The following is a 26,454-nucleotide window of genomic DNA, read 5'->3' on the forward strand; positions in this document are numbered from 1 at the left end:
TGTTACTAGACAAGAAGACAGTCATGTCATGGATTATTTTTATTTTTGCATTCGGAAAACTATTATGATTATTATTATTATATTATGGACTGTTTTCTTCCAGGTTTAAAATCAATATTGGGGTGAACATAACATGGTTGTATAGTATTTGCTGTGGCCCTCCAGGGCCAGACTTGAGGAAACCTGCTTTAGTGCAACAGATGAAAGGTGACGCATTGTAACGTGTAGTGCTGGCTGCTAATAGGGGCTTTCGCACTGAATAGTTCTAGGAACTCAGTTCTAGGAACTAGCCACTAGTTCCCGAGAACTAATTTCTCCCCCAGGTCATGATCCTGGTTGCATTCGCACCGGCAATATGAAATCTTTTGGAACTCTGAAGCGGACGACAGCGGCATCTTTAAGCGCGACATTTACAAACGCTAAAAACCAGTGGATGGAGGATGCCGTGATCAGAGCTGTGTTTGTTGTGTGTTGTGGGATTCGTGATAATGGAGTTGAAATGTAAATGCATAATTTACATGACTGAAAGAGCAAAAAGTGGGGCTAAGAGACGAAATCTCCTAAGACAACTTTCATTGTTACATATCATTGAGGCGGAGAAAAGAACATAACCCTGCAGACAACGGGTATATGCCGTTATCGCTGTTTTCCATGTTCATGAAGTAAATATGTTTACACGGCTTTTTAAAATTGCTGGTGTTTGACATGCGTTTGACCAATCAACGTACACTTACGTCACGTATAATTCCTATAGTATTGGTTTAGACCCTACTCTGAAGTAGGATCTAATTTATTTCCCCCAAAAGGAGTTCCTAGAACTAAAATCGTTTCTAGTTCCTGTGGTGCGAACACTGCAAAATCCAGGTAATTCAGCCAATAGTTCTAAAAACTATGAAAAAGTGCCTTCGGTACGAAAGGCCCTAATGTGACAGTACAATGGGCAAGTAGCAAATACAGGCATTATTTTGAATTTGTTGAGTGGAAAAATAAAAACAGTGTTTTTACAATTTATAATCTATAGTGAATTACTTTTTGAGTACCTAATCCTATTCACAGGTGTATGTATATGAATGTTTTCTGATAAACCTACTGATACAGCAGGAGCCAACTAGCTGTGCTCTATAGAGAATGAATGAATGATGCAAGCAGATTTAGTTAATGACCTATTAGCCTGCACCATCTAGGGTTTCATGATAGAACTTTGTATATTTTAGTATGCAGGTGTCACTGGAGGCTTTATATAAACAAAATTACTTTATATAATCATAGTTAAACCAACACAATGGAACTCGAAACAACATATCAATCATCAGTCTTGACAACTTGTCACCCACAAAACAGAGAACAAGAGACTGATAATGCTCTACTGAACTCAATTCAACACTACATAACACAATCAACAAGCTCACAATTATAGGGGATACCAGAGTGAGTTTTCATTCTTTTTTTTTTTTACTCTAGTGAATATGTTAATACTCCAGGCAGGGTAGGATTTTATTTATTTTATTTTATTTTATTTTATTTTAATTTATTTTAATTTATTTTAATTTATTTTAATTTATTTTAATTTATTTTATTTATTTATTTATTTATTTTATTTTATTTTATTTTTTATTTTTTTTAATTTTATATACACGTCATTTTCTATAGGCACATATCTGAGTCTTGCCTACAAAATATGGTTAGGGTTTACATTTTTTATTTCCCTGGAAGAAGATCAATGAACACATGCTGTAGTAGGTCATGTTATGTGTTTAGTTGTTTAAAGGTTTTTCAGCAAAATTTAGCACAAAGCAAAACACACAATTTCAAAGCTTTATTTTGGCCAATTGATATGAAACTTAATCAATCACAAATAAAAGTACAACTTTTATAACTAGACTACTAACACCTGACATAACCAAAAAATGTTTTTTTTGTTGTTGTTGTTGTTTTTTGTCGTAATGTTTTACTGTCTCTTGTTCTGTTTATTACAGGTGTCATTCTTCTTGTTCATCATCTTTGTTGTATACACCATGCTTCCCTTCTCCATGAGGGATGCTATCATAGCCAGCGTGCTCACCGCGTCCTCTCACACTGTTGTCCTCAGTGTCTGCCTCTCCTCTACAGTCGACCATGTGGAGCCCCTGGTATGGCAGGTGAGTGCTCTCCCGTCTGTCTTGCTATGTGCGTGCCAAGAGCTGTGAGCTTTACACTGTGAGCCAACTGCTTAAGTTTGCCTTGTCGGTTGAGACCGTTGCCAATTTCTGCTTACATGTGATTGTGACAGTGTGTCTGTGAGAACAATTACGTATATGCTTAAAGGCAGAGTAGGTAAAAAAATGTATAAAAAACTTTTTTTCAAAATTTGTTTAAACTTTATTTATATATCAATACATAATTAAAATGTAAGTACTCTGAAAAAGAAAGTATAAAAATCGAGTGTCTGTAGACCTCTCACGACTGTTTTAAAGACAGCTCATTATTTCCATTCACTCCACCCCCTCCCTTCTGGGCTCCTTCCAAAGCCACGCCCCCAAAACGCATGAACGCGCGACTCCGACCACTGAGCTAGAAGACGCATTATTTACCTGAGACGAGCGGAGAGGAAGGAGCACAGTGCATGTAGTGACATCATGTCAGAATCACATGTAATAAAAATAACTTTATAATTATGAAGATAAACAAACAAGATTTTAGTACTCACTATCAAGCTAGCATATTGATATTGGTAAAGTTTAAAATATATATTTTTTGATTCGCTAACGAGCTAGTTATCTATAAGGCAAAGCTAAAAACAGGTTGCATGATACACGTTTTTCCATTACCATCATTTACACTGTGATGAAGATGAATTTCGTCTAAGATTCATAACATATACGTTGTTCTACAGATAAAAAGAGTAACATACACTCAAATATCAACTCACAACTGCATTGCAGACACAAAATAATAACACACACATACAACAAAGTGTGTACGACACACACAGATACAAGATAAAGACATCAGTAAACATAGGTAGAGAATATAAAAACAAAACAAAGGCGAAAAAAAACGTGCAGGTAAACTTACAGGTGAACATGGTAAAAGAGTTAGACAGAGGGTAAATATAGTTCTAAGAAAAGTTCCTAGATGCGGAGTAACGTTAGGCCTACTATCTGTTAAACATGTATTTAGTTATCTAAAGCAAAATTATGCACAATTCAACACTATAGCTATCATCTTGAGCTAGGCCTAACGTTATAGATTATTTATCGTCTCTACTACGGCTCGCTAAGTAATGTTATGTTAGCTATATTACGCAGCTACGTGTGCTAATGACACATGCTTCATGAAAAAATAAACAAAAAAATATGTATGATCAAAATACAAAAAAAAAGATTTACCTGTCCAGCAGAAATAAAGCCATCAAAGAGTCACTTTTCAGCCCCTTGAGTTCCCTCAGTTCTCGCCATCGCTGGAAAGTCACGCCGATATTAACTCGCATTTTATTTCTTTGTTTATCCAAAGACTTTTTGTTCATTGCCTTTTCTTGTACTGTTACTGTCTTCCTTTTTTGCCTGGTTTGCCTTCACTAACTGCATAGGCCGGTACTGTGAATTTTGCTTGCTGTTTCTCTGCCATTGTTTTGGTATTCCTAGGACCCATGCCTCTTGAATTCCCCAAATCAAACATGCGCGCGCAAGTGGGCAGGTCATGTGTGGCAAAAGGGTGGTTGCCATGGTTGCGAGAGTGACAGTCGCCTAAGCCAATCCTATGTTTCGTCCCGGATGGAAATAATGAGCTGTGTTTAATACAGATTAAATGGTCTAGAGTCACTCGAATTTTATACTCTTTTTATCAGAGTTCTTACATTTTAATTATGCATTGATATATATAGAAAGTTTAAACAAATTTGGAACAAAATTTTTTGCCTACCCTGCCTTTAAGCCAGCGATGCTTTTTGTTAATAAATTGGATGCCTATTGTCATATTGATAAATTAATTTTAAACAGCTCTGGGTGTCTTGATAATATGATTGATATTCATATATAATTCACGCAAATTACAGTATCAGTCTTAATTAAGGTGACCAGACTTCTGAAATGAAAACAGGAACATGGGATAATTTCTAGTTCAGTGGTAAATGTAAGGGTTAAAAAAGTAGGACAATTTTAGTTACTACACTGAATTGCTGTAAAGACTCTAATGCACGTCATTGCTCATTTTCTAACCAATCATTACACGTCACCTGAGTATATAAGTTCTGTTCCCACCCACTATCGTGTTCGCAGATACCATCGCCGGCGTTCAGTTCGCAGTTGACATTCCTCACGGCGCATGTACAGGCCTATAATTGTGATTATCTAAATATTCACACAGACAATGTTAGCGGTAGTCCGATGTACTACAATGTGAAAATGTTTATTTTAGATGGGATATTGATAATAATGTGCATCATCTAAATAATGCAAGTACTTACTCTCTTTATTGCATTACATTTGTGCAAATATGAGGCCTTTTTTTACATATACATTTTTCATACACAAACATGATCTTCAGTGAACTTTAGACACAAAGGTAAAGTTGATCTAATTATGTAATTTTAAAGGTTTTTTGTGAAACTTTTAACAATTAATTTAAAATTACACTTATTTAACAAGCATATGAAATGTATATTGAATTAGATATTATTTCAGTGTGAGTGCTCCAGCTGAGGAAGGCCATCCAAAACATTGAGTGTCCCCAGAAAACGGGGACATCTGTTGACCCAAGACTAAATATAACTATCTCTATCTGTAAATATTAGATGAGACTGACTTAGTATAATGTTCCTTATTTAGGCATTTTCATATGCTAAAAATCAAAGTCATTTTGTTTCAATCTCTTCTTATTTTCCTTGTCGTGAACCACATTACACATAAAATCCAGAAAACTAACTTGCTCCCATCTTCAAATAAACACATAAACAAGCAAATATGATCTCACAGTAAAAGCCAATTTCTGTGAAGGGCACACAATAATATAATGTATTTTAAATTTTGTATAAAAGGTCAACATTTATATGAACAGTAACCCTTAATGTAATTATAAAAAGTTAATGAATTTTCCATTTCCAGTGTCCATTTTTTTTTTTTTTTTATTCATGTCAAATGTTCCTGCCTTAGATTACACAAAAAGAATCCCACCTGACTCTCTCACTATTGCCAAATACTGTTTCTACTCCTTATTTCTCATACAGTCTTGATTTCTTTCTCTCCCTTTCATGCAATGTCTTTTGGTCCTGGGTAGAGAGAGTGTTGAAAGCTGTGCATTCTGTAACATTTGGAATGCCCCAGGCACAAGACTGAAAGGCACTTTGGCAAACTGCTGCTAGACATCTTTGGGAAAGAAAAAAAAAAAAACAGTTAGCAGCGAGAAAAACATTAGTATGCCTCCGAAGTAGCAGTTTTGTGCATATCATGTGAACTTGTGGGGAGTGGGGACTGAAGTAATACCAAGTCCAATGTGTAAAAAAACCCCAAAAAAACCTTTATTAGGATTATTACTATTACACACATATATATATATATATATATATATATATATATATATATATATATATATATATATATATATATATATATATATAAACAAATAATAATAATAATAATAATAATAAACAAATTGTGTGAGCTGTTTTTCAGCAACCACTCAGCTTAAATTAAAGTTTGAAAAAATATTATTAATAATAATAATAATAATAATAATAAGCAAATCAACAGTAGTAACAAATAAATTATTCTGAAAATAGGTTTACTGCATTGTTAAAGTAAATGTAAACCATAAATTTGGTTGTGTTGTGACTTCTTTTAATAAATGTGACATTAATATGGACAAACAAACAAATAAACAAATACAAATTTTCTTTTTTCTTTTTTTTTTTTTTTTTTGAGTTTACAGTCTTAAGTGGAAGTTGAACGCATTCACTGGACAAGGTTTTCTGTTTTCTGAAATAGAGAAAAATCGTGACTCTGTCCTTCTCTGTGAGGTATTAGTACACCAACTGTGAGAGAACAGATTTTTGCCTCTTTGGGCACCAGGGTGGAAAGGCTCTCTCATAGAACTGTGCTAGAATCTCTGCAGCATGTGTGATCTTTCTGGCCGCTCTTCCAGTCAGCATCTCAATCATTGTACCTAAAGCCACATTTGGCGTTATAGCTAATTGCAAGAGGAAAGTGTCACATTACCTAATATTTTCCCATCCCAGTTCTTAAACAGAGATATGCATGAACACCTCTTGTTCAGTTTCATTTATTAAAATAAGCTAAAGCAACACAATTTTTAAACATTTTGTACAACAACTTGTAATTTCATCAAAATATATTTAATAGTGAAATTTACTCAATCCATTTGTGTTGAGACTACATAAATAATTTTTTGTTGGCATAACTAACTGGGCAGTGGATCTGTAGTTTCCAGCATGCTTTGCAAGGGACTGCATTAGGACAGTTTTCGCTCCCGTGGCGTCTGTCGTTGCTATGCAACCATGAACTGTGCTCTGCAAGATGACGAGGAAGTATCAGCAAAGGATTAATTGATTTCTAGCCCTTGCATTAGCTTTACTAGATATATTTATGGAGATGAGACATAAAACCCGGCCAAGCTTTTGATGTTGTTACAGAAAGGCCGAAGCTGATCGGTTGGTTCTTGTCACATGATCTGCGGTGCGCTTGAGGCATTCTGAAAAGCATATAGGCGTGCCTGGAAACATTTGAAATAACGAACATTTGAAATAACGAACTGTGAACTCTAACCCAGCTGTGAGTCCTAAAGCACCAGATACAGCTTAGCAATAGGAGCGTCTCACATTCAGGTACAAAAACAGTTACAGCCTACTGGTTATAGCCTAAATGTGGCAAGAATAAAAGGTAAAAATATTATTCTTGAAGTATATGCTCTTTTTTTCTCTCCATTAAAAAAAAATATTGGAATTGGAATCGAGAATCGATAAGAACCGGATTCGATAAGCAGAACCAGAATCGGAATCGGAATCGTTAAAATTAAAACGATACCCAACGTTACCCAAAAATTTAAAATTATCCCATGATTTATTCACCCTAAAGCCCTCCTAGGTGCATATGACTATCTTCTTTCAGACAGACACAATCAGAGTTGCGTCAGAAGTTACTCTTACTCTAATGCGTATGGCCATTTGCCGGAAGTTAGTAAATTTAGTTTATTAAATTTTTAATATGGATATTTTTCTTACAAAAACTAATCGCTTCGCTTCAGAAAGCCTTTATTAACCCCTTGGAGCTGTATGAATTACTTGTATGATGGATGGATGTTCTTTTTTGGGCTTCAAAATCGTGATCACTATTCACTACCATTATATAGCTTGGAAGAGCCAGGATATTTTTTAAATTTAACTCCGATTGTGTTCGTCTGAAAGAAGATAGTCATATACATCTAGGATGACTAGGGTGAGTAATTAATGGAATAATTTAAAATTTTAAACTATCCCTTTAATGTTCAGTAATGTTGGATGTTTAGAAGAATTTCTGTAATGTATTTGAATTTTGTGGTTAACTTTCTGTCGAAGAGAGCGGTGCTTGCTTAGACTGTGGGCAGCTATATGATAGTTATGGTGTGAGTTTAGTTGCTTTACTCAGTGGGTAATAACCATATGTCAGTACTGACACCAGTCTTTTATTTAGTATACATTGAATATAATGATGGATGAGAAATAGTTTTGTTTAATAATTTTAACTTAAATTAAGGAAAACTTTTCCACACCATTTGTTTAGGTTGGCACAATAGGAATGATAAACATGCAGACCTATTTTAAGTTCATAGAACACAAACTATATTAAAAAAAATATATATATATATATTTCATTTGGCACTAAATATTTAGGTTCAGTGAAACACTTGTACCCCTATCCACACATATGGTAGAATGAGTGTTTAGGGCATAGAATCAGTCAAAGTTGTCTGTTCAAAAATTACAGATTTGATTAGGAAATCTCTTTCATAATTCATCAGAGGGCTTTGGTGAAGCAGTGTGGACTTCTGTTCTAAGCATACTCTCTAATTTCATCATGATTCATGAAATCTGTGCTCAAAGCTATCATAGACTTTAATATTAGCACACAGGCCACATAGACTACTTTAAGATGTTTTTATTTTATTTTTGGTGTGTGTGCTTTTTGTCATTTTTGAAGCTTGACAGCCTTGCTTTCACTGCATGAAAGAGAGAGAACATCTTCAAAACTTTTCTTTTTGTGATTTACGTACAGTAACCAAGAAAGTCCAAAGTATACTTCTTTTTTATGCATATAGCATATACAGTTAAACTTGTAGCCTTTCAAACTGTATAATTTATTTAATAGTGAGCGTGAATGCTACGGAGCCCCTAAAGGGACGTGGTGGTGGGATGAAAAAAATTGGGATGGGAGGAAAAAAATTTTTTTCAAAACTTTTGCATTCCCCGGAGAAACTTTGCGTTCCCTCGCAAAACTTTTGCGTTCCCACACAAAGATATTTGTGTTCCCTCACAAAGATATTATCGTTCCCTTGCTGTGAGCTCGGACAAACACTTCCTCTTTAATGTCCCGCTGGCAGTAGTGTTTTCATACATCACTGCTTTCCTGATGGTTATAGGTACTTCAGCACTTAGTTTGGCAAGTAGCACATAAAGGCCTTCTTTACACAAATGATGTTGGTACACAGCTTACATACTTACAACAGCTTTTGCATGACAATTGCTTACTGAATTTGATGGCATTACAATTTATCTAATATTTTTACTAATAACAGTGAAGTTGTTGATTTTGTTTCATAATAAATAATCATAAAAGTTATAATCATAATCAAACTAAGTGTTCCAGTACAACCAGCAGGAGAGCAGTGACGTATGAACTGAATTTGGTGACAGTACGGTGTGATACAGTGAAGTTTTTGAGTATTTTTCATAATGTAAAATGAGCAAAAGGGTTTTGGGTTTTGCACTTTTCAGACGGTCCCTTCAGAGTTGTCTTTCCGCCGCCTGCTCATAGAGACCAATTTATTATAAAGCACATTTGAGGAAAATTGGGTTGATGTAGCTCGTTGTTTAGCTTACTATGATTGGAAGTAGCTGCATTTGTATTTTAACAATGTTTAGCTCACGAGTTATTGATCCAGGAAGTTCGAATCTGTGAATATATTGCCAACTTTACTGAACTCCTTGACTTAAGCACTGACTGCATTTCTTTATATTTGAGTCCAACAAGTTCAAACTCTATGAGCCACGCATTATTTGTGTGGATTATTAATGCATGGAACTAACTGAAACACTACTGCCAGCCAGCAGGACATTAAAGAGAAAGTGTTTGTCTAAGCTCACAGCAAGGGAACTATAATATCTTTGCTAAGGAACGCAAATATCTTTGCGAGGGAATGCAAAAGTTTTGCGAAGGAACGCAAATGTTTTTGCAAGGGAACGCAAAAGATTTGAAAAAAAAAAAAAAAAAAAAAAATTCCTCCCATCCCAAATTTTTCCCACCACCACGTCCATTTAGGGGCTCCGTAGAATGCAGGCGGTCGACACATACGCTCTAGAAAGTTTCATCTTTGTCTAGCATCTGCACTATTTTTCTCCAGAAGTTATGACCAATAAAAATGTCTTTGTATTCTTTTAAACTAAAGTTGCGGCTATCACATAACCCCCTCAAACAAGGGCATGCAGGTGTCTGTGGTCGTTGCAGTCTCCGGTATTTTGTTGTTGTTCCGTCTCTTTAGTTTCATTTTCTACTGTGAAACAAATGCCAAAATTCATGGTCAAAATTCACATAGCTGAAAGTCTGCTAGACTCTTTTAATACTGGGAATGTTCAATTTATCCAGCTTTAAAAGCTCAGAATCACAGAAAGAATGCCTGAATACTGATTTCTAACCTCTCACCCTTTTCCAAATCTGATATGTTTTTGAAACCTTTTATTTTGTCTGATGCCTTCAGGTGCTGAATTAGAATGACAGTTTTGTCTGTATTGCGTTACAGAGCTGTGATAGTGTTCTGTCTCAGTGATGCTCATGGTGAGTTGATTGGATCTGATCTTGGTGTCACTGGCTGAAAAGCATGGTTAAATTTCATTGTGGTTTAGCGTTTCCCCGTGGGGCGCTCAGCAAATAACATCTTATGCACTTTAGTGTGTAATGAGGATGTTAGAGCCCCAGGTTTAAATGGGTGTTGGATGGGAGGACAGCAGTACAATCCAAATGATGAATGGGTTGATGCAATTCTAACTGAATGGATACTGCAGAATGCCCATTTAATTGAATTGCAAATAATTCTTTGACCCTCTCCATTTTCAACTCCTTTGACCTACACGCAGAAATACATACACTTCTCATACACTTGCAGCAATAAGGAACAGTGATATTTTGGGACCTTCTCAGATTTGTGAGCCAAGTGGATTTTAAATTCAATCTGCATATTTCATAATTGAGTTGAACAGTAATTGTAGCTAAAAATGTTACAACTCTTACAACAAATGACCAAACCAATATGGCTTTATCAGGTATATTGCATTGCTGCACAACTTAAAGGGGTCATGAATTTAGAAATCAAATTTTCTTTGACCTTTTGATATAAGAGATAATTTTACTATAAAAATAGTTTCAGAGCTCAAAACTTCTTAGTTTAAAAACAAGCTTTTATTAATACCAATTTGCCAAGCTTTGTTTGTCTCATTATGACTTTATAGTGCGACAAAAGACCACCTCTGACCACCAGACCACCAGATCAGTGCTAGTACTTCTACATCATTGCCTCTTACAACATATCTACCGAGAACATTTTCAACACGTAGCGGCACCGTACTTGGTGAGGCCTGGTGAGAAGATAACACCACCCAATGGGACAACAGCATGCTCTGGTGCAGGAAGCAATGCTGATTCTGGTGGTGCCAACAGTACGAGCACAGCCATCCACTGCAAACGGACACCAATTATTGCATGTCATGTGGTAGTAAATACGAGAGACACACAAACACAGAATTAATCGAACAATACGATAGAGATGCCTCAGAGGAAGATGTTTTGCAGTGCCAAGGAAAAACAGTCTGTGCATTGCCTATCTTGTGATCTTGACATAAAGAACTTTATTTTAAACAAAGTTCCAGATTAAGACAGTTTGTGTTTGCTTCATTTTAGTGCAGATTCATTTTTTAACAACAGTTTGATGCAGGCTTTTCAGAGAGACTGAAAATAAAAGATGATGCAGTGCCAACTGTATTAGATCCAATAGTAACAATGATTTTACCATGTGTCACTATTGCTTTGTCTGTTACAGATCATTTGATATGTATTCACTTTACTTTCACTTTGCTGAAAATGATAAATATAAGAACAACATTGCAACAAACTATGGTACATTCAGTGTTAATTCATTATGAAAAAAACAAGATAGAAAATAGCCAAATCATAGCCTATAGGCTATATGCTTGTAAATTAGGATGTTTTTGATTTAAAAAATCTTGCTAACATTATAAGTGGACCTCAAAGAACATTATAAAGCTTTTTAAAAAAAAATCAGTTCATGATCCCTTATGATCCCAAATAAATTAATGGTTTCTTAAATTAATGGTAAAGTTAAAAGTTAAAAATTCTAAATTTATTAATTTAATTAAACCATTTAAGGTGCAAACCTTACTTTGATAAGTTCTGTTAATAATAATGTTTATCATTACATCAACGTAATATTGTGTGTAAATGAAACTGAAATTAAATAATAAAAATGAATATATATATATATATATATATATATATATATATATATATATATATATATATATATATATATATATATATATATATAGTAACTTAATGAAATTAAGTCTGTAACTTTGAGAACTGGGCTGTGGATTTCTAGTTCCCAGCATGCTTTGCATATAATTGATTAGGAGTATAAATGTTGAAATTAAATGTTATGTTATGTTATGTTATGTTTTGTTTTGTTTTTATCAAATGGAAAAACTTGTTAGTGTTTAACCCTCTGGGGTCTGAGGATTTTCGGGGCCCTGGAGAATTTTTGACATGCCCTGACATTTGTGCTTTTTTCAGTTGTTCATAAACATATTAATGGAAAAAGTGTCATAACACTGTATTCAGCACAAACTAGGCTACAATAATATGTGAGGAACATGTATGTACATGTTTGTGTTTTTGAAGGAATAACGTTTATGCATGGTTATTGAAAAAACAAAAACTTAAGTCACTGAAATAAAGCCAAAAAATTATATATTTTAAATCTGTGTTCACAAGACTTCTGGGTATTGGAGGTTGTAGACTAGAGTTTTTGCTTCAAAATGATGTAAAATTATCCTGCCTACTCGTTCATATATAACAATATATTGATCTAGTTTTTGTAAGACACTTTTTGTCAAGAAACACAGTATGCGTGGAGGCGTGAATCATCATGAATAATAATAATAATGAGGCCTTTCAATCAGGTAGGCTGTGAAAAAACCCTCTGTGATCATGTCTCAAGTTCATCTTGGTGTATATCATACATACAGAAAAAACAGCAATACTGTGAAATATTAAAATAATTTAAAATAATGGTATTCTATTATATACTTTAAAATATAATGTATTTCTGTGGTGTAAAGTGTCTGAACAATTATGTTACCTCTATGGCATTTCATATAGCCTTTTAGCTTAAAAGCATGCACATTTGGAGAAATATTGATGGATTCTCATATGTTTATGTCAATTTTCTATACAGAGGAGTAATGTTTATTCAATATTTACTGTCATCACAATGAGTGCTGGATACTGTGTTTTCAATTCATACTTGCAGCCGGAGGGCGCTCTGTGCACATGTATTGCCTCAGAATTTGTGTCTGAATAGCGCTGGCACCGTGGGCGTGGCCGCATTAGCGGATAATGAGCTGAATCACGGGTGTCTGACTTGTGTCTCTTTTCATACAGATTACATTAACACAGAATTTGTGTTTTCGATTTGACTTACACGATTTAAAACCTGACATTTCAACGTTTCTTTAGACATAAATCTAATTTTTTTGTGATTAGTATTCACTAAGTTACACATCATTTTCTGAGAACTATCAGGTTGGACTTCGTTCAGAGGGAGAGGACAGATCACGCATCATGTTAGTTTTCTTTATTTTGCAAAAAGCACAACATTTTGTTTTTACTCTGAGTGTACACAAATAAAATAAGATATTAAACAGATTAAAATGGTGTATAACTCTTAATTGTATATGCAACATTGACAGAGTATTTTGAGTCTCTTTCACACTGGTAAGAAAAAAAACGAGGTGGTATCGCCGGCATGACTTCCGACCCGAGGGAGTTAATGCAGTTTTGCTTGACATTTGAAAGAGTTTGTTTGTTGGTCTTTGTGGTTTCTGAAGTGGGAGTTTCTACTGAAGTGCCAGAGCCACCACAGTCTAGGCTGTCAGTGACAGTACTCCCTATGGCCTCTGCCCGAGTTACAAACTCAATGAAAATGTACCTTTGCAGAGTAAACAGAAGGACTTGGTCAAGGCTGTTCAAGGCTTGGAACCAAAATCTCCATTCTCTTTTGAAAAGAGGTTTCTTTAAGGGAATACGGCCATGGGTAGAAAGGCCCTGGACAGTCACTATTAGGGGGTCATACGTCAACCCCCAGAGCCACCAGGGAGGCTAGCTAGCCAACAACCTGTCTGTTTCTTTAAACAGAGTCTCACAATAAAGAGACGGGCATCCTGGGGAGCACGACTCAGCATACGGACCCTTGCAAATGAGGGGAGTTGCAACGCCCATCCCAATAGGGTTTCCCAGGATCAGGAGTCCCAAAGCACTTTGGAGGCTGGGTACTCTACATAAGACCCTAGAGAGGGGAGTACCTCCAGCTCTATTCAAAAGAGATGATGTACCAGGGAGGTTGCAGAAAGCCCTTGACCTTTAGACCAGCCTCAGGGAGCATGTACCCTTCGGAACAACCCTCTAAACAAGGGTAGTACTGACTAAGCTCAACTGAAAGGAAATATTAACCAAGCGGTAAGGCTACTTCCCAAGGAGGCTCCTGAGGGGCCTACAACATGATCTCAGTCTGCAAAGACCGGGGACCGGGGACCAGTGCCCTTCTATTTTTCCCCGATGTCTGCCAGGTTCATCCTCAGGTGTCTACCAATCTACCAATCACAGCAGCGGTTTGTTTGGTGGCCCAAAGAGACAGATCTGTGATGCCGCATGGCTCAGCCACCGCCTCAGGGGAAAGACCCTGGCCCTAGTCAAAGTCCCTCAGCAAGTCGGCTTGCTATGCTTGAAGCACTGCCATGGGGTGTAGTGCAGCACCAGCCTGACCTGCTGCCGCGTATGCCCTGCCATTCAAGCGAGAGGTGGTTTTTAAAGGCTTTGAAGGCAGAGCCAGAGCTTTCAGAATCAATGCCTCCCCAGCTGCGAGATAGTTCACAAACGTTTCGTTGATTGGGGGCATCGACACATACACACATGCTGATGTCGATGGATGTGGGCCCAGTACGGATTCTTCCTTGCCTTCTTGATCTCAAAATGGAGATCAGGAAGGAATGGAAGGCTCACGGGAGCTGGGGGATTATGGCCAGAAAGAAACTGCTCATCGAGTCGGCCACGAGCGGTTCCTTCCCTCACACGCTTCCATGGCAGCTGAAGTCTGGCTGCATTCCATTACCTCCAGCAGCTCAGCATATGCGGGGCAGGGAGGCTGAGAGATCTCAGATAACATATCTTCCTCAACCTCTGCAGCCATCTCCTGCTCTTCCTGGCTTGATGCCAGCAGAGCACTGGCTGCTGGATCAAAGGATGTAAGAAATAATACATCCTTATCGAGCAACGCACTATCATCAGCCACTGAAGGTCCAGAGAGATTTGCACCTCATTCAAACTCTTCAACAAGCTCCAACTGAGACCCCCACAATCTCAGTCTCCTCTATGCCTCAGTGCGAGAGGGACCTGAGCCTCTGGGTCCAGATGCCTTGTCCCTCTCCTCTCGAGAAGAGGACCAAACAAGAGGAAAACACTCACAGTTTTCACACACAGCCCCCTCAAGGACTGAGCGTGCATGATCCTCACCCAAACAATGAACGCCCAAGTCGTGTGTGTCATCTGGTGTCAAAAATCTAGGACATTGATCAACACATTCCTTGAAACGTTTGCTTTCAGCCATGACACCTGTTCTTTAACAATCGCGTTTCAAACAAACAGTCCCTGAAGATGAAAATGATAGGTTCCCTAGGCACGCTTTATATACTTCCTGGTCGCACTAGTAGTGACATGATAGGCTGTCGCCGGCCAATACGATTGCCCTGATTAAACGTGCTTTAGACGTCAGTCGCACCAGTGCTTCCCACACACAGATTTTACTTGAGCGGGCCACCCAGTTATATTATCGACCGCCCACATAAACACATTTTTTACTTTTTCTTTACTGCTCGTTCTGTGTAAGCGAGAACTGTTTACTCCCGCTGACGTTCCCACGTGTGCTGCAGAGATGTGGTGGATATTTTACAGACAAAGACAGGGCTTGACAGTGCGGGCGCTTCTGTGTGCAAACTGTAACATATTTAGGAGCACGTGTGCGAATAAAGCAAAATCCCTCCGGGTGAGTTTTCTTAAATTTAATGTCATAAAAAGTCTTCAATACATTAATGGTAAAACAAACGTCTTAATGACAATTTTAAGAAGTCTTATATTTTAGGGATGGAAAAACAAATCGTGATACAGCCTATTGATTATTAAACTTCAAAAGGCTATGATTTTAATTAAAAAAACACGTTCGCGCAACAGCACTTCAGACTTCTTCAAAGTGATTGTTAATCAATGAATAGTGCACATGTATGCGAAGCGATTACTAATGAACTCAAGTTGATGAATTTTGACAATGTCTACTTTATGGCCTTTTAAGGTTTTAGAAGGTTGTAAGAATGCATATTTTATCTTTCTCATTTGAAGGATCAGCCAACAACAGAATAGACATTTCAAAATAAGAGTTCTGGTGTATTTCGGGCTTGTTTGTAATTAAAAGTTACACACTATTTTTTTTTTCTTCTTCTGGGCGTTACTGGTATTTTGGTTACACAATAAATTTAATTTGATTTCCATTTAATTCATAGTAAACTATTGAAGAAAAGACTAAGAACATTATTTGACACATAGTATTCAATGCATAGATTTTTGTAGTATCAGTAAAATCTGTGTCCCATTCACTGAGAGAGACACTATATGACAAAGCAAGGAGAACTCTACCATTTAATTGCTGTAATTTTGCATAATTTACAATGCATAATATTAGTATGTAATTAAATGTAATAGTAGCCTATGTAATTAAAATGAATTTCAATAAATAAAATTATTGTTAAAAATCACACATTATTTGTTGTTTGTGACATGGAGTGGACCATTTTTGTGCCGTGGGTAATAGGAGGATTTTCCACCCAGCTACCACCGCAATTATATTTCAAACCTGTGGGAAGCACTGTACGCTGAGGTGTTCCCCAATAGTGTCTCAGGATGCAGTGCGAGTTCCCTTTCTAATGGGAACCTATATTAATTGACTAATGGTAAGTTCCATTACTACATACAGGGGAAAACTCTGATTGATCTAACCTTATATTTCATGTAATTTTACAGTAAAATACTGTTAAATATACTATTTTTTGATCATATAAATCTTATAACTTACAAAAGCTGTGAACTTGAAAAGCTGTAAACTGACATTCACAAACACAGATTTTTCTTGGTTTTGTAAAAAACAAACAAAAAAAAAAAACAGGTTTTTTTTTACAATAGGTCCCCTGGATTTCTTTTTAGAGTGATAGCATTTGTGTAATAGATTTTTGTTAGGAAAAATCTTTCAGATATGGTACCTAGCTAGTAATAAAGTGCCCCTACTTAGCTATAATAAAGTGACAGTCACAGTTCATGATCTCACATTTGTAGAAAATCACAGGAATTATACAGCTGATCCTTCCAAAATTAGTCTGTCCAGAAATTATACACAAAATTCCAAAACATTCACTTATATTATGTAGGTGAGTCAGCAAAGTGGAAGAACTATGAAATAATATGAAATAATGTTGCAATTAGTGATTATAGCTTGTTTTTTTTTTTTTTTTTTTTTTTTTTTCTCCACATACTCATTATCAGGCCTTAGAACAATTTAGGTCTTTTTTTTTTTTTTTTTTTTTTTTTTTCAATTTTAAAGAATCATGAACTGCATTTTTTATATTATTATTATTTTCTAATGTTCCCCAAGGTCCTCTTATAATGTTGGTAAGATTTAATCAAAAGCAATCATAATTGTAATAAATTACCATATTCAGTTTTGATATGGTTTGAACATTTTGTTTAAATGGGATTGTTTCCTTTAAGACTCCAATGTGAATGGCCACTACATGATTAGGTAACGTCTTTGCATATGAAATAAATATAATACATTTGGATCTATTGAAACACAATTATGAGTACAGTTGCCATTATTAACTAAAGTGTGGATTACAGCATTATGTTTTTATTATTTAGTAATCTACTGCAAAAAAATCATTTAACGATGTGCAGTTTGCAGCACTGAGCATTATAGACCTTAGTCAGGTTAGACGCCATACTGAGTTTAACAAAGATGAAAACGAGGCTGTGAAGGATAGATGTACAGTGTTTACAATGGCACACCCTGTATAAAAGGTCCTAGATTGCAATTTTTACAACTCAGTACTTTTAAAACTGCTATATGGATTTTTTGGCTGCTGTTTTGTTTCCCCTTTTTTCGGAAAGCCATTTCATCAACTGAATAATCGGTATGTTGTTAAACAACAGTACTATCCATTGAATGTGCTGTATTTTATTCTTCACAGCCTCATTTTCATGCCTGTCAAGAATTAAATATGGCACTACTCTGACTAATGTCAATAGCCAGTGTTGACTGTATGAATGCAATGGCAGGAGTTTTGTTCAGCACGACTCTAGCGAATACTCTCATAATCAAGAATGTGACACAATCCAAATATGAGGTTAATTATGCAGTTTAGACGGTTTCAATGATTATAACAGGAGTTTTGGCCAAAGAACATAACTCATGCTGAACTAAAGTGATTGACAGCTCCAGTGCCTAAAAAGAGCATTTTTTTTTTATATTTAATGCTATATTTTTAATACATTTTATACTTTATAATTTAATGCTACTAAAAGGAAAAATGTACATATGACTGTTTAATTGATGGTTTTATTTTGCTGATATGACAGAAATAAACACTTTTGAGACAGAGCGGCTGCACAAATACTTACATATCAAAACAATCATTTATTACAGATCAGGCTTCAGAATGAACATTTACGTATATGTTGCGGGATCATAGTCATGCCCACCTTTCACTAATATGTTTGCAAAACTTATGCCATACTGACATGATCAGGCACTTCATTAAAAATATTAGAATCCTTCGAAAGGTGTGCAGTGACAATGTTCTTCTAATCTATTTAATCTATATTTCTCAGATTAGTGTTACAGTAGCATTTTGCAGTTATCTAAATGTGTTAAGTAACGTCTAATGTGATCCAAAAGCTCCTGTCTGTCTTCTAAGCTCTGGATCTACGAATAAACTATCAATCATTTGCACTGTGCCTGTAAATAATTCTGCACTTAAGAGTGTTGCTGTCACAAGCATTTTTGGTTATGTCAGTTATATTAAAATAATAATCATCATGTATTTTGTTAAAAGTAGATACATTTTTATAGAGGTCATAGGTCGCTGAGTTCATGTATCACTATTGTGTCTCTAGGTAAAGCACTTCACTGTGAAAAGCTACAGAGAAGCTGTGAAGTGTATTGTACAGAAGTGCTAAATGATGAATAACTTAGTTGGCTATTTATCTTTTAAATCTTTGCTGCCATGTAAACCAGCAATCGCTTGCATCGGTGGCCAAGATTCTAATTAGTATTGTGAGAACAGCATTAGCATAATGTAATGACTTGCACATAATAGTAATGATGGTGTGTTTAAAATGCAGTTGGAGTATACAGGTGACAAAAAATGAGAGTCAGGATGTTCTGGTTGGTGTGATCTTTAGTAAGATTCTTTACCAAAACCATTACTTGTTACCATTATAAGTGATTGTTTGTTTGGTTCAGTATGGGTGTTGGTGAAAATAATTTCATGATATGTCCTGTATATGAATTCATCTTACCGTGAAAGCTTTGCATTATCAAGAGATGTCCAATGTCCAGACTATCGTTAACTAGAATAAACCAGTCTGGAAAATGGATAACGTATCATATTACTAATTTCTATAATTTTATATTCACACCGCACACACATCTAGTTTGGTTTTCAAATATATTCTTTAAGATTTGACTCACTGCCCACACTGATCAAATATGTTTAGACAGTGTTATCAATGTCATACTGTACCTTGTGAGTTCAACTCCATGATATTGTAGACAGAGCAGAAGCAATTCCCCCCCCCCCACAATGACAACAGTTCTTAGTTGTTGTATAAGAAGTTGTTGTATTTACGTCATGCTGATGCTTACATCATCACCACCATAGCAACCATTGTAAATAGTGAAATTGACAACACTGTCTAAACATATTTGTTCAGTGTAGACAGTCATTCAAATCTTAAAAAACATATTTGAACATGAAATTAGAGAAACTGGTAATATGATTGCTTTATCCATTTTCCATCTCATTTCCTAGCTACAGTAAACAACAACTACAACAAGAGCTGTTGTCATTGTGGGGAAAAAAGAATAAATTTTGCTTCTGCTGTGTCTATAATAACATGGAGTTGAACTCACAAGGTATATGAGAGAACAGAGCGACAGCAACTGACTCATTCATTCATTTACTATTCACTACTCTGTGTCACGTCATGTCTCATAGTTTGCTGAAAGAGGAAAGAGAAAATGTGACTCACTGTGTCCCAAATAATAAGAAAAAAAACTACTTCAAATGTTTTGTTTTTGTTTTTTTTTGTCAAAAAAGAAGAAAAAAATCAGTAGATGTCACACACTTGTTACGTGTATACAGGGAAGGAAAAGCAGCTTTCCTTTTTTATTGGGAATCTAAGGTCTAATTGAGGAAATATTCAAACAGACTGCCATAGTATGAATCTGACAACAGTGATTTACCATGCTATAAATACAACACCAACCAGTACATCCTGACTCATTTTTTCCTCACCTGTATACTCTAACTGCATATTAAACATCATTACTACTATGAGCAAGTCATTATCTTATGTTAATACAGTGGTCACAATTAGAATCTTGGCCACCAATGCAAGGTTTATGTGGCAGCAATTGACAGCTTATTAAATCCCATCCATCCATCCATCCATCCATCCATCCATCCATCCATCCATCCACTTACTGTATGCTCACTCTCGGCTGGTTCCTATCCCAGCCAGGGATATCGCGGGGAGTACTCCGGGTTTGGGCCAAATTTCGAGCTCGAGCCCTCTCCTCGCACAGCATACTAAATATGCATACTTTTTACCCTGTCTGATTATATATGTGTGTAAAGTAATGAAATTATTATTATTATTTTGTTAGGAACAGACCCAAATTCAAGCCTAAATTCAAAGATTGTCAAATCCCGCGATGGTTACAAATTCAAATTTTGCCACATTAAGAAGCGTTATGGCGCTTGTGTAAATCCTATACATCAGTGATATCAAATTCTTATTGACTCTTACACGCTTTATCACCGGCCGTGACTTGAATGAAATATGCACACCGTTGCAGAGTGTATCAGGATTTTCCGCAATTAACAACTTAATTTCTGCTCTGTACCTCACACACAACTATTGTATAACACCATGCAAACATTGTTATTTGGACTATTTTGGTACTGGTTTTTAAAATTTATTTAGCAATATAAATTATGGTGATTACACTTACATTTTGTAAGAAAAAAAAATTAAATGTAATATTTTTCTTTATAAAGTATATATTTTTAAGAAGTGGTCATTCTTGTGTTTGGAGGTAGGATTAGGATTAGTTAGCTCAAAAATGTTAATTGCCTGTTTCAAATTTAACCCCTATTATGTTTGTATATTATTTTTATACTTTCTATACAAATTGTTTAGGTTTGGGAGTAGAGTTAAGGGATCTAAATGGTAAATATATAAGTATATAAATGGTAAAAATTACAAATATATTTATACGTTTCTATACCCATAATTATGTAATAATGCACTTTTTAGATATTGCCAATACATCCATATTGAACGTTTCAGTATCTGTTCAAATGTGCAAACACTCAGCATGATTTTAAAAACAACACATTCCAGCACCAGATCACCTCTTATTTATCAAACGATTGAATTGATTCCCTGCTAGTCAACTGGAGATGACTAGCAGGGAATCAATTTGTAGAGATTTCATTTGTATTAGTTAATTCCATGCCATGAAATGTTTCAAAAAGTGGTGGGGACATGTCCCGCCAACAAATTACTCCTATGCTGTTTGTTTTGTTTTAGCATGTTGCTTATTAGAAGGTTTATCTTAAATAGATTTTCCACAATAATAGACTGGTCTGGGGGGAAAGTCTCCATGAACAGTTGTGTAGGGAAAAAAAAAAAAAAAGGCATCAGAATTTCTGTTTCATTCAAAAGGATTAAGTATATTACTTCACAGGCATCCATCCATCCATCCAGTAAAGAATTTTCTCTCTCCAAGCCAAGTGGGTAATATGCTAATGCCGTGATTTAATGCTAATGCACTCTTCAGAGTGACACACTCACACTTGGGAAGTGTACACATACTCTGACCTGCTTGTAGATGTTATTAAACTTTGCTTCCTTCGAGTTCCGCTTGTCCAGATTATTTAACACAAGGGATGAAGCCGTGCTGGCCATAGAGTGCTGCAGTCTGTGCTTCTTCAGATCACTATATCAAGATCACAAATTGAGTTTTGTTTCACCTAGACAGCACTGAGATTAAATGGAGAGCAAACACAGTGCCTGGCTTCTGTTTTTTTTTTTTTTTTTTTTTTTTTTTCTAATTTTCAAGATCTGCCAAAACCTTTATTCAAAATTCAAGAGATCTACTTATGAACTCAAACAAACAACTCAGAGAAAAGAAAAAAAAGAAAAGACTGTAAACCACAGATTTAATGTGCTGTGAAAACTTAGGTCAAGTCATGTCACCTTTATTTATATAGCGCTTTTTACAATGTAGATTATGTCAAAGCAGAAGTCAGACAGAACAGAGCGAAATGTTATTTCACATTAAGATGAGTAAACTGTTTAATAAATGTGACTGAAAACATAATGTCATTGATATGACAACATAAATAATTTATATTTTATTGTTCTTTTGTAAATAATTTATGTTTTAGTGCTGTCAATGCGTCAATATTGTAGATTTCAGTGTCTTTGGAAACGCAAGTAAATGTAAGTGTGGTAGAAACACACCTTACGTAAAAATACATATGAATACTCATGATATCACATTGCTCTTCCCTTCTGTAAGTCTGTTGTCCTCTTGATCTTAACATTTCTTTAAATTGTATGTGTCTGTGTAAACATCTGTGAAAAGGCAGAGAGCACAGGTGCTTAATGAGCCTCAGGCTGAAATCCATGTGCTTTTCAGGATTAACCACAATCTGGGCATGTTTGCTTAGTTTCCAAAAGAAAAAGATTGTAAGTCACAGCTTTAGTGTGGTGTGAAAATTGAGGCATGACCTCAGAGTTGTTTATTGATTTTGTAAAAGGTATTAGGAAAGCTTAAGGAAGTAGCAATGCCTTTTTACTTGCTTGTGTTATGAGTCAGATTCCGGAGCTAAATGCAATCCCTGGAAAGCCATAACATCTAGCAAAACTATGGGAAGTAAATGGCAATGTAATAGCATTACTAACGCTAATAACAATATTCACATTAAATTAAACAGTCCTATATCATACTGTGAGGTCATGAAAATTCAATCTTAATGACCTTCAGTAGCACTGCTTCTGATTTAGTCCTTTTAATGAGTTTCAAAATCCACTCTAAGCATATTCCCACATGCTATCTGAGATAATCTGATTATAGTATTTAACTGATAGATAGGTAGATTCTGTCTCTCTTGGATCATTACCGCTGAGTTGGTCTCAGCACTTACAATAAAACAGTTTATTTTTCTTTGTGTTCTTTTACTTAACCCTCTGGGCAACAGATGTCTGCGATCACTTGCATTTTCCCCTGATATCAGTAGAAAGAACTTAAAATACTCTATAATTTCTGTCCCCATCACCTCAATAAACAAATCATCAAGCTTCGCCAGGTTACTCTACTTTTCATTGAGTTTGGAAGAAAATGTTGCTGTGAGAAATAAGTCTTGAATTTACCTCAGAAGAAGAATGCAATGCGCAGCTTAATAAATGTTGAAATATAAAATATAGGGAACCTTTCATAGCATCTAATGTCCTATACCGTTGTGCGATGAAGTTTTTTTTTTTTTACTGTAATACTACTGTAATACTTTTTTTTTTTTTAAAACTGTAATATAAAACATAATACAATATAAAAGTAATATGATTTTTTACAGTGTAATATGATTAATGTTACAGTCTAAGAATGTTTAGGCTAGTATTTACTGTGATATACTGTTTGCGAACATTAGCTCAAACATAGATATTTATGTGATAAACAATAATAATTTAGTTTCTAAAAAAAAAATGTTTTTGTACTTTTTGTACTTACCATGCATAAACATAATTTTCTCAAAACTACAAACTTTTGCATACATGATGCTCACATTGAAGCATAGTTTGTGCTGAATACAGCTTAGTCAGACTTTAGCAATGAAAATGTTATAAGTAACTGAAAGAAGCACAAATGTCAGAGCATGTCAAAACATCTCCAGGGCCAAGAAAGCACCTCAGACCCAAGAGGGTTAAATATTTTCATCATGTGCCATGGTTTCAATACTATGACGTTCCCACAAGTTAATACTTTATGTCCATTTCGGGTCAATGTACATCAGAAATAGAATGGAGCATCTGTCTTCCTTTCAGTGACTCGTTGTGTTGTACCACACCACATTCAGTGTAGACGGCCCAGTTTAATGAGTTCTATTGGTTTTTAATCAGTAGGAATGACTTCTCATTAAAACAATATGGTTAATGAGTGATAACAATCCAGACAATTTTAGTAATTCTCTTTATGCTCTACTAAAGAATTTTACTCATGAATAAGGCAAAAGGCATATTTGCAATATGTAAACTGGAAGGGATATGAACAGAATTACTTTTAAAATGGGCTTTTATCTAGGTTTGACAGCCATTTTTATCTGGTTTTATCTGAGTACAGATAGACATACAAATAATTTTTCCATGGCTGCACAAATCTAATGGTTTCCCTCCCTTCTACTAATTGTAAATCTTAGGACCTGATTGTGTTTAAAAGCTTAGATTTAAGTAATATTATGTTTTTAATCCAACATGAACATGAAATTGTGTCTAAAGAACTGAACAGTTTTTGTTTATTTGCTTGTTCCTTTTTCTTTTCTTTTTTCTTTTTTTAGCAAAAATATGTTTGAGATTTGTGATTGTCAGGTTTTTACTCCCTTAAAAATAAAATTGTCACTGTTACATTACATCATTGTTGAAAAAACACTCTTATCAGAATAATTTCTGTTAAGCTTGTGTATATTTTATATTTGAAGCTGTTAACTTTATAAGCCATATCTCATGGGGGTTCCCTTTCGTGGGAACTATCGACGCTACGTCAATGTCGTGATGGGAAACATGATGTGTTCGTGAAGCACCTCTGTATCCAACCAATGAGGAAACGAGGCGTCAGAGGCGGGTGGCGTCACGGACCAGGAAACTATAAAGCATACCCAGAAAAAGAACGCTAGCTTCTGTTGTCTTCAGCAAGCGCTCTCTGTATCTTTTCTGTCTTATTTAGTGTTGTCTGTCCTGTTATATTACACACAGTGATCTCTTCGTCTGAGGACAAGAGTTTCCAAGCACTAAAAAAAAGACTATATATATATATATATATATATATATATATATATATATATATATATATATATATATATATATATATATATATATATATAATATACAATTTGTCAAGTGTGTACCTCCTTGCACCCGATTCATCTCGGGTGGGGATACACACGAGATGTGTGTGAAATGCCTGGGAGTTGAGCACGCACAGGCAGCTCTCGAGGGAGCTGTCTGTGTGCACTGCGAGAGGCTCACTCTCAGAGTGCTGCGATCGCGCCGGGCGCGGATCTGGTCCCGCTGCTGCCGAGGCACAGCGAAGGCTGCATTCGTGGGGATCACAAATGGATCTGGCAGAGGGGGGAGAGACGGGCCCAGCCTTATCGCTCCCCTTACCTGCCGGACCCAGTGTCTCTCTCTTGGCGGTGGAAGCACGCGCTGCGGTTTCTTCCCCCCGGAGGGAGACACAGACGCTCAACATATCTTCCTCTGAGGAGGTTGATGTGGTGGCCGTCGAGGGTGGAGATGAAGACCCGCCATCTTCCTCTCCAGCCTACGAGGAGCTGCTTGAGGTGGTGACCAGGGTAGTTGATAAATTAAAAATAGACTGGCCCATGGAGAAAAGTGAAACTAAACCTAAGAGCAAGTTAGATGAGCGCTTCCTTCTCGTGTGGTCACTACCCCAGCGTCGGGGTCTGTCGTTCTTTCCCGACCTCCACACCGAGGTGTCGAGGTCGTGGAATAGACCTGTTCAATATCGTGTCTTCAGCCCCCAAACATCTCTATATAGCATTATTATGGGGCTGAAACACCACGGCTATGGGGCGATGCCTCGGGTCGAAGAGACGCTTGCGAGCTATCTCTCGCCCGATTCTGCATCTTCCCTTAAGACCCCGACATTGCCCACTAAGCCCTTAAAAACAACATCAGGCTTGGTGGGCAAGGCTTATTCGGCAGCGGGTCAGGCTGCTGCATGCCTGCACACAATGTCTATACTGCAGGCTTATCAGGCTGACCTGCTGGGGGAGATCGATGAGAGTGGGGAAGCTACATTTGAATCGATCCAAGAACTGAGAAAGGCCATAGATTTAGCTCTCCGGGCCACCAAGGAAACGGCCAAATCAATCGGCCGCTCGATGGCAGCCTTGGTGGCTACGGAGAGGCATTTGTGGCTCTACCTCTCCGACATCAAGGAAAGGGATAAAAATGTTCTTATGGATGCGCCGCTGTCTCCTGCGGGCCTATTCGGCGACGCAGTCTCCACTGTCGTCGATAGGTTCCAGGAGACACGCAAGCAATCTGCGGCCTTCCAGAAGTTTCTTCCCCCGACGTATCCCCCCCGAGGCTGCTGAGCGGGAGCAGCCTCGGCCGATAGCCGGCTCCTCAGCGCACAGAGCGCAACAAAAAGCCAGTGTGGCCACCCGTGCTCCCCCGCAGAGAGCTTGGGGACCAGGGCGGCCGACACAGGCGAAGCCTTCCAGAGGTAGGGCTTCAAAGAAGAAGTCCTGACGCCAGTCGCCCGGGACTTATGAGGGCAGCCCCCTCCGGG

The 26,454-nt window shown here is 36.6% G+C and overlaps 1 protein-coding gene across 4 annotated transcripts in view; it reads left to right on the forward strand.

Annotated features, from left to right (window-relative positions):
* Positions 1 to 26,454, forward strand: part of adcy2a (adenylate cyclase 2a) — a 152,457-nt gene that overhangs the window by 81,163 nt on the left and 44,840 nt on the right. For all 4 annotated transcript variants that reach the window (XR_007178960.1, XM_048152166.1, XM_048152167.1 and 1 more), the window contains one exon: positions 1,977 to 2,138. Coding sequence is in view for 3 of the 4 variants with exons in the window: in XM_048152166.1 (XP_048008123.1) it covers positions 1,977 to 2,138 (162 nt within the window). In the remaining variant the exon portion in view is untranslated. The remainder of the gene's footprint in view (positions 1 to 1,976; positions 2,139 to 26,454) is intronic.

This window comes from Megalobrama amblycephala, linkage group LG13 (assembly GCF_018812025.1).
Source record: "Megalobrama amblycephala isolate DHTTF-2021 linkage group LG13, ASM1881202v1, whole genome shotgun sequence".
In the NCBI taxonomy this organism is placed as follows: Eukaryota; Metazoa; Chordata; class Actinopteri; order Cypriniformes; family Xenocyprididae; genus Megalobrama; species Megalobrama amblycephala.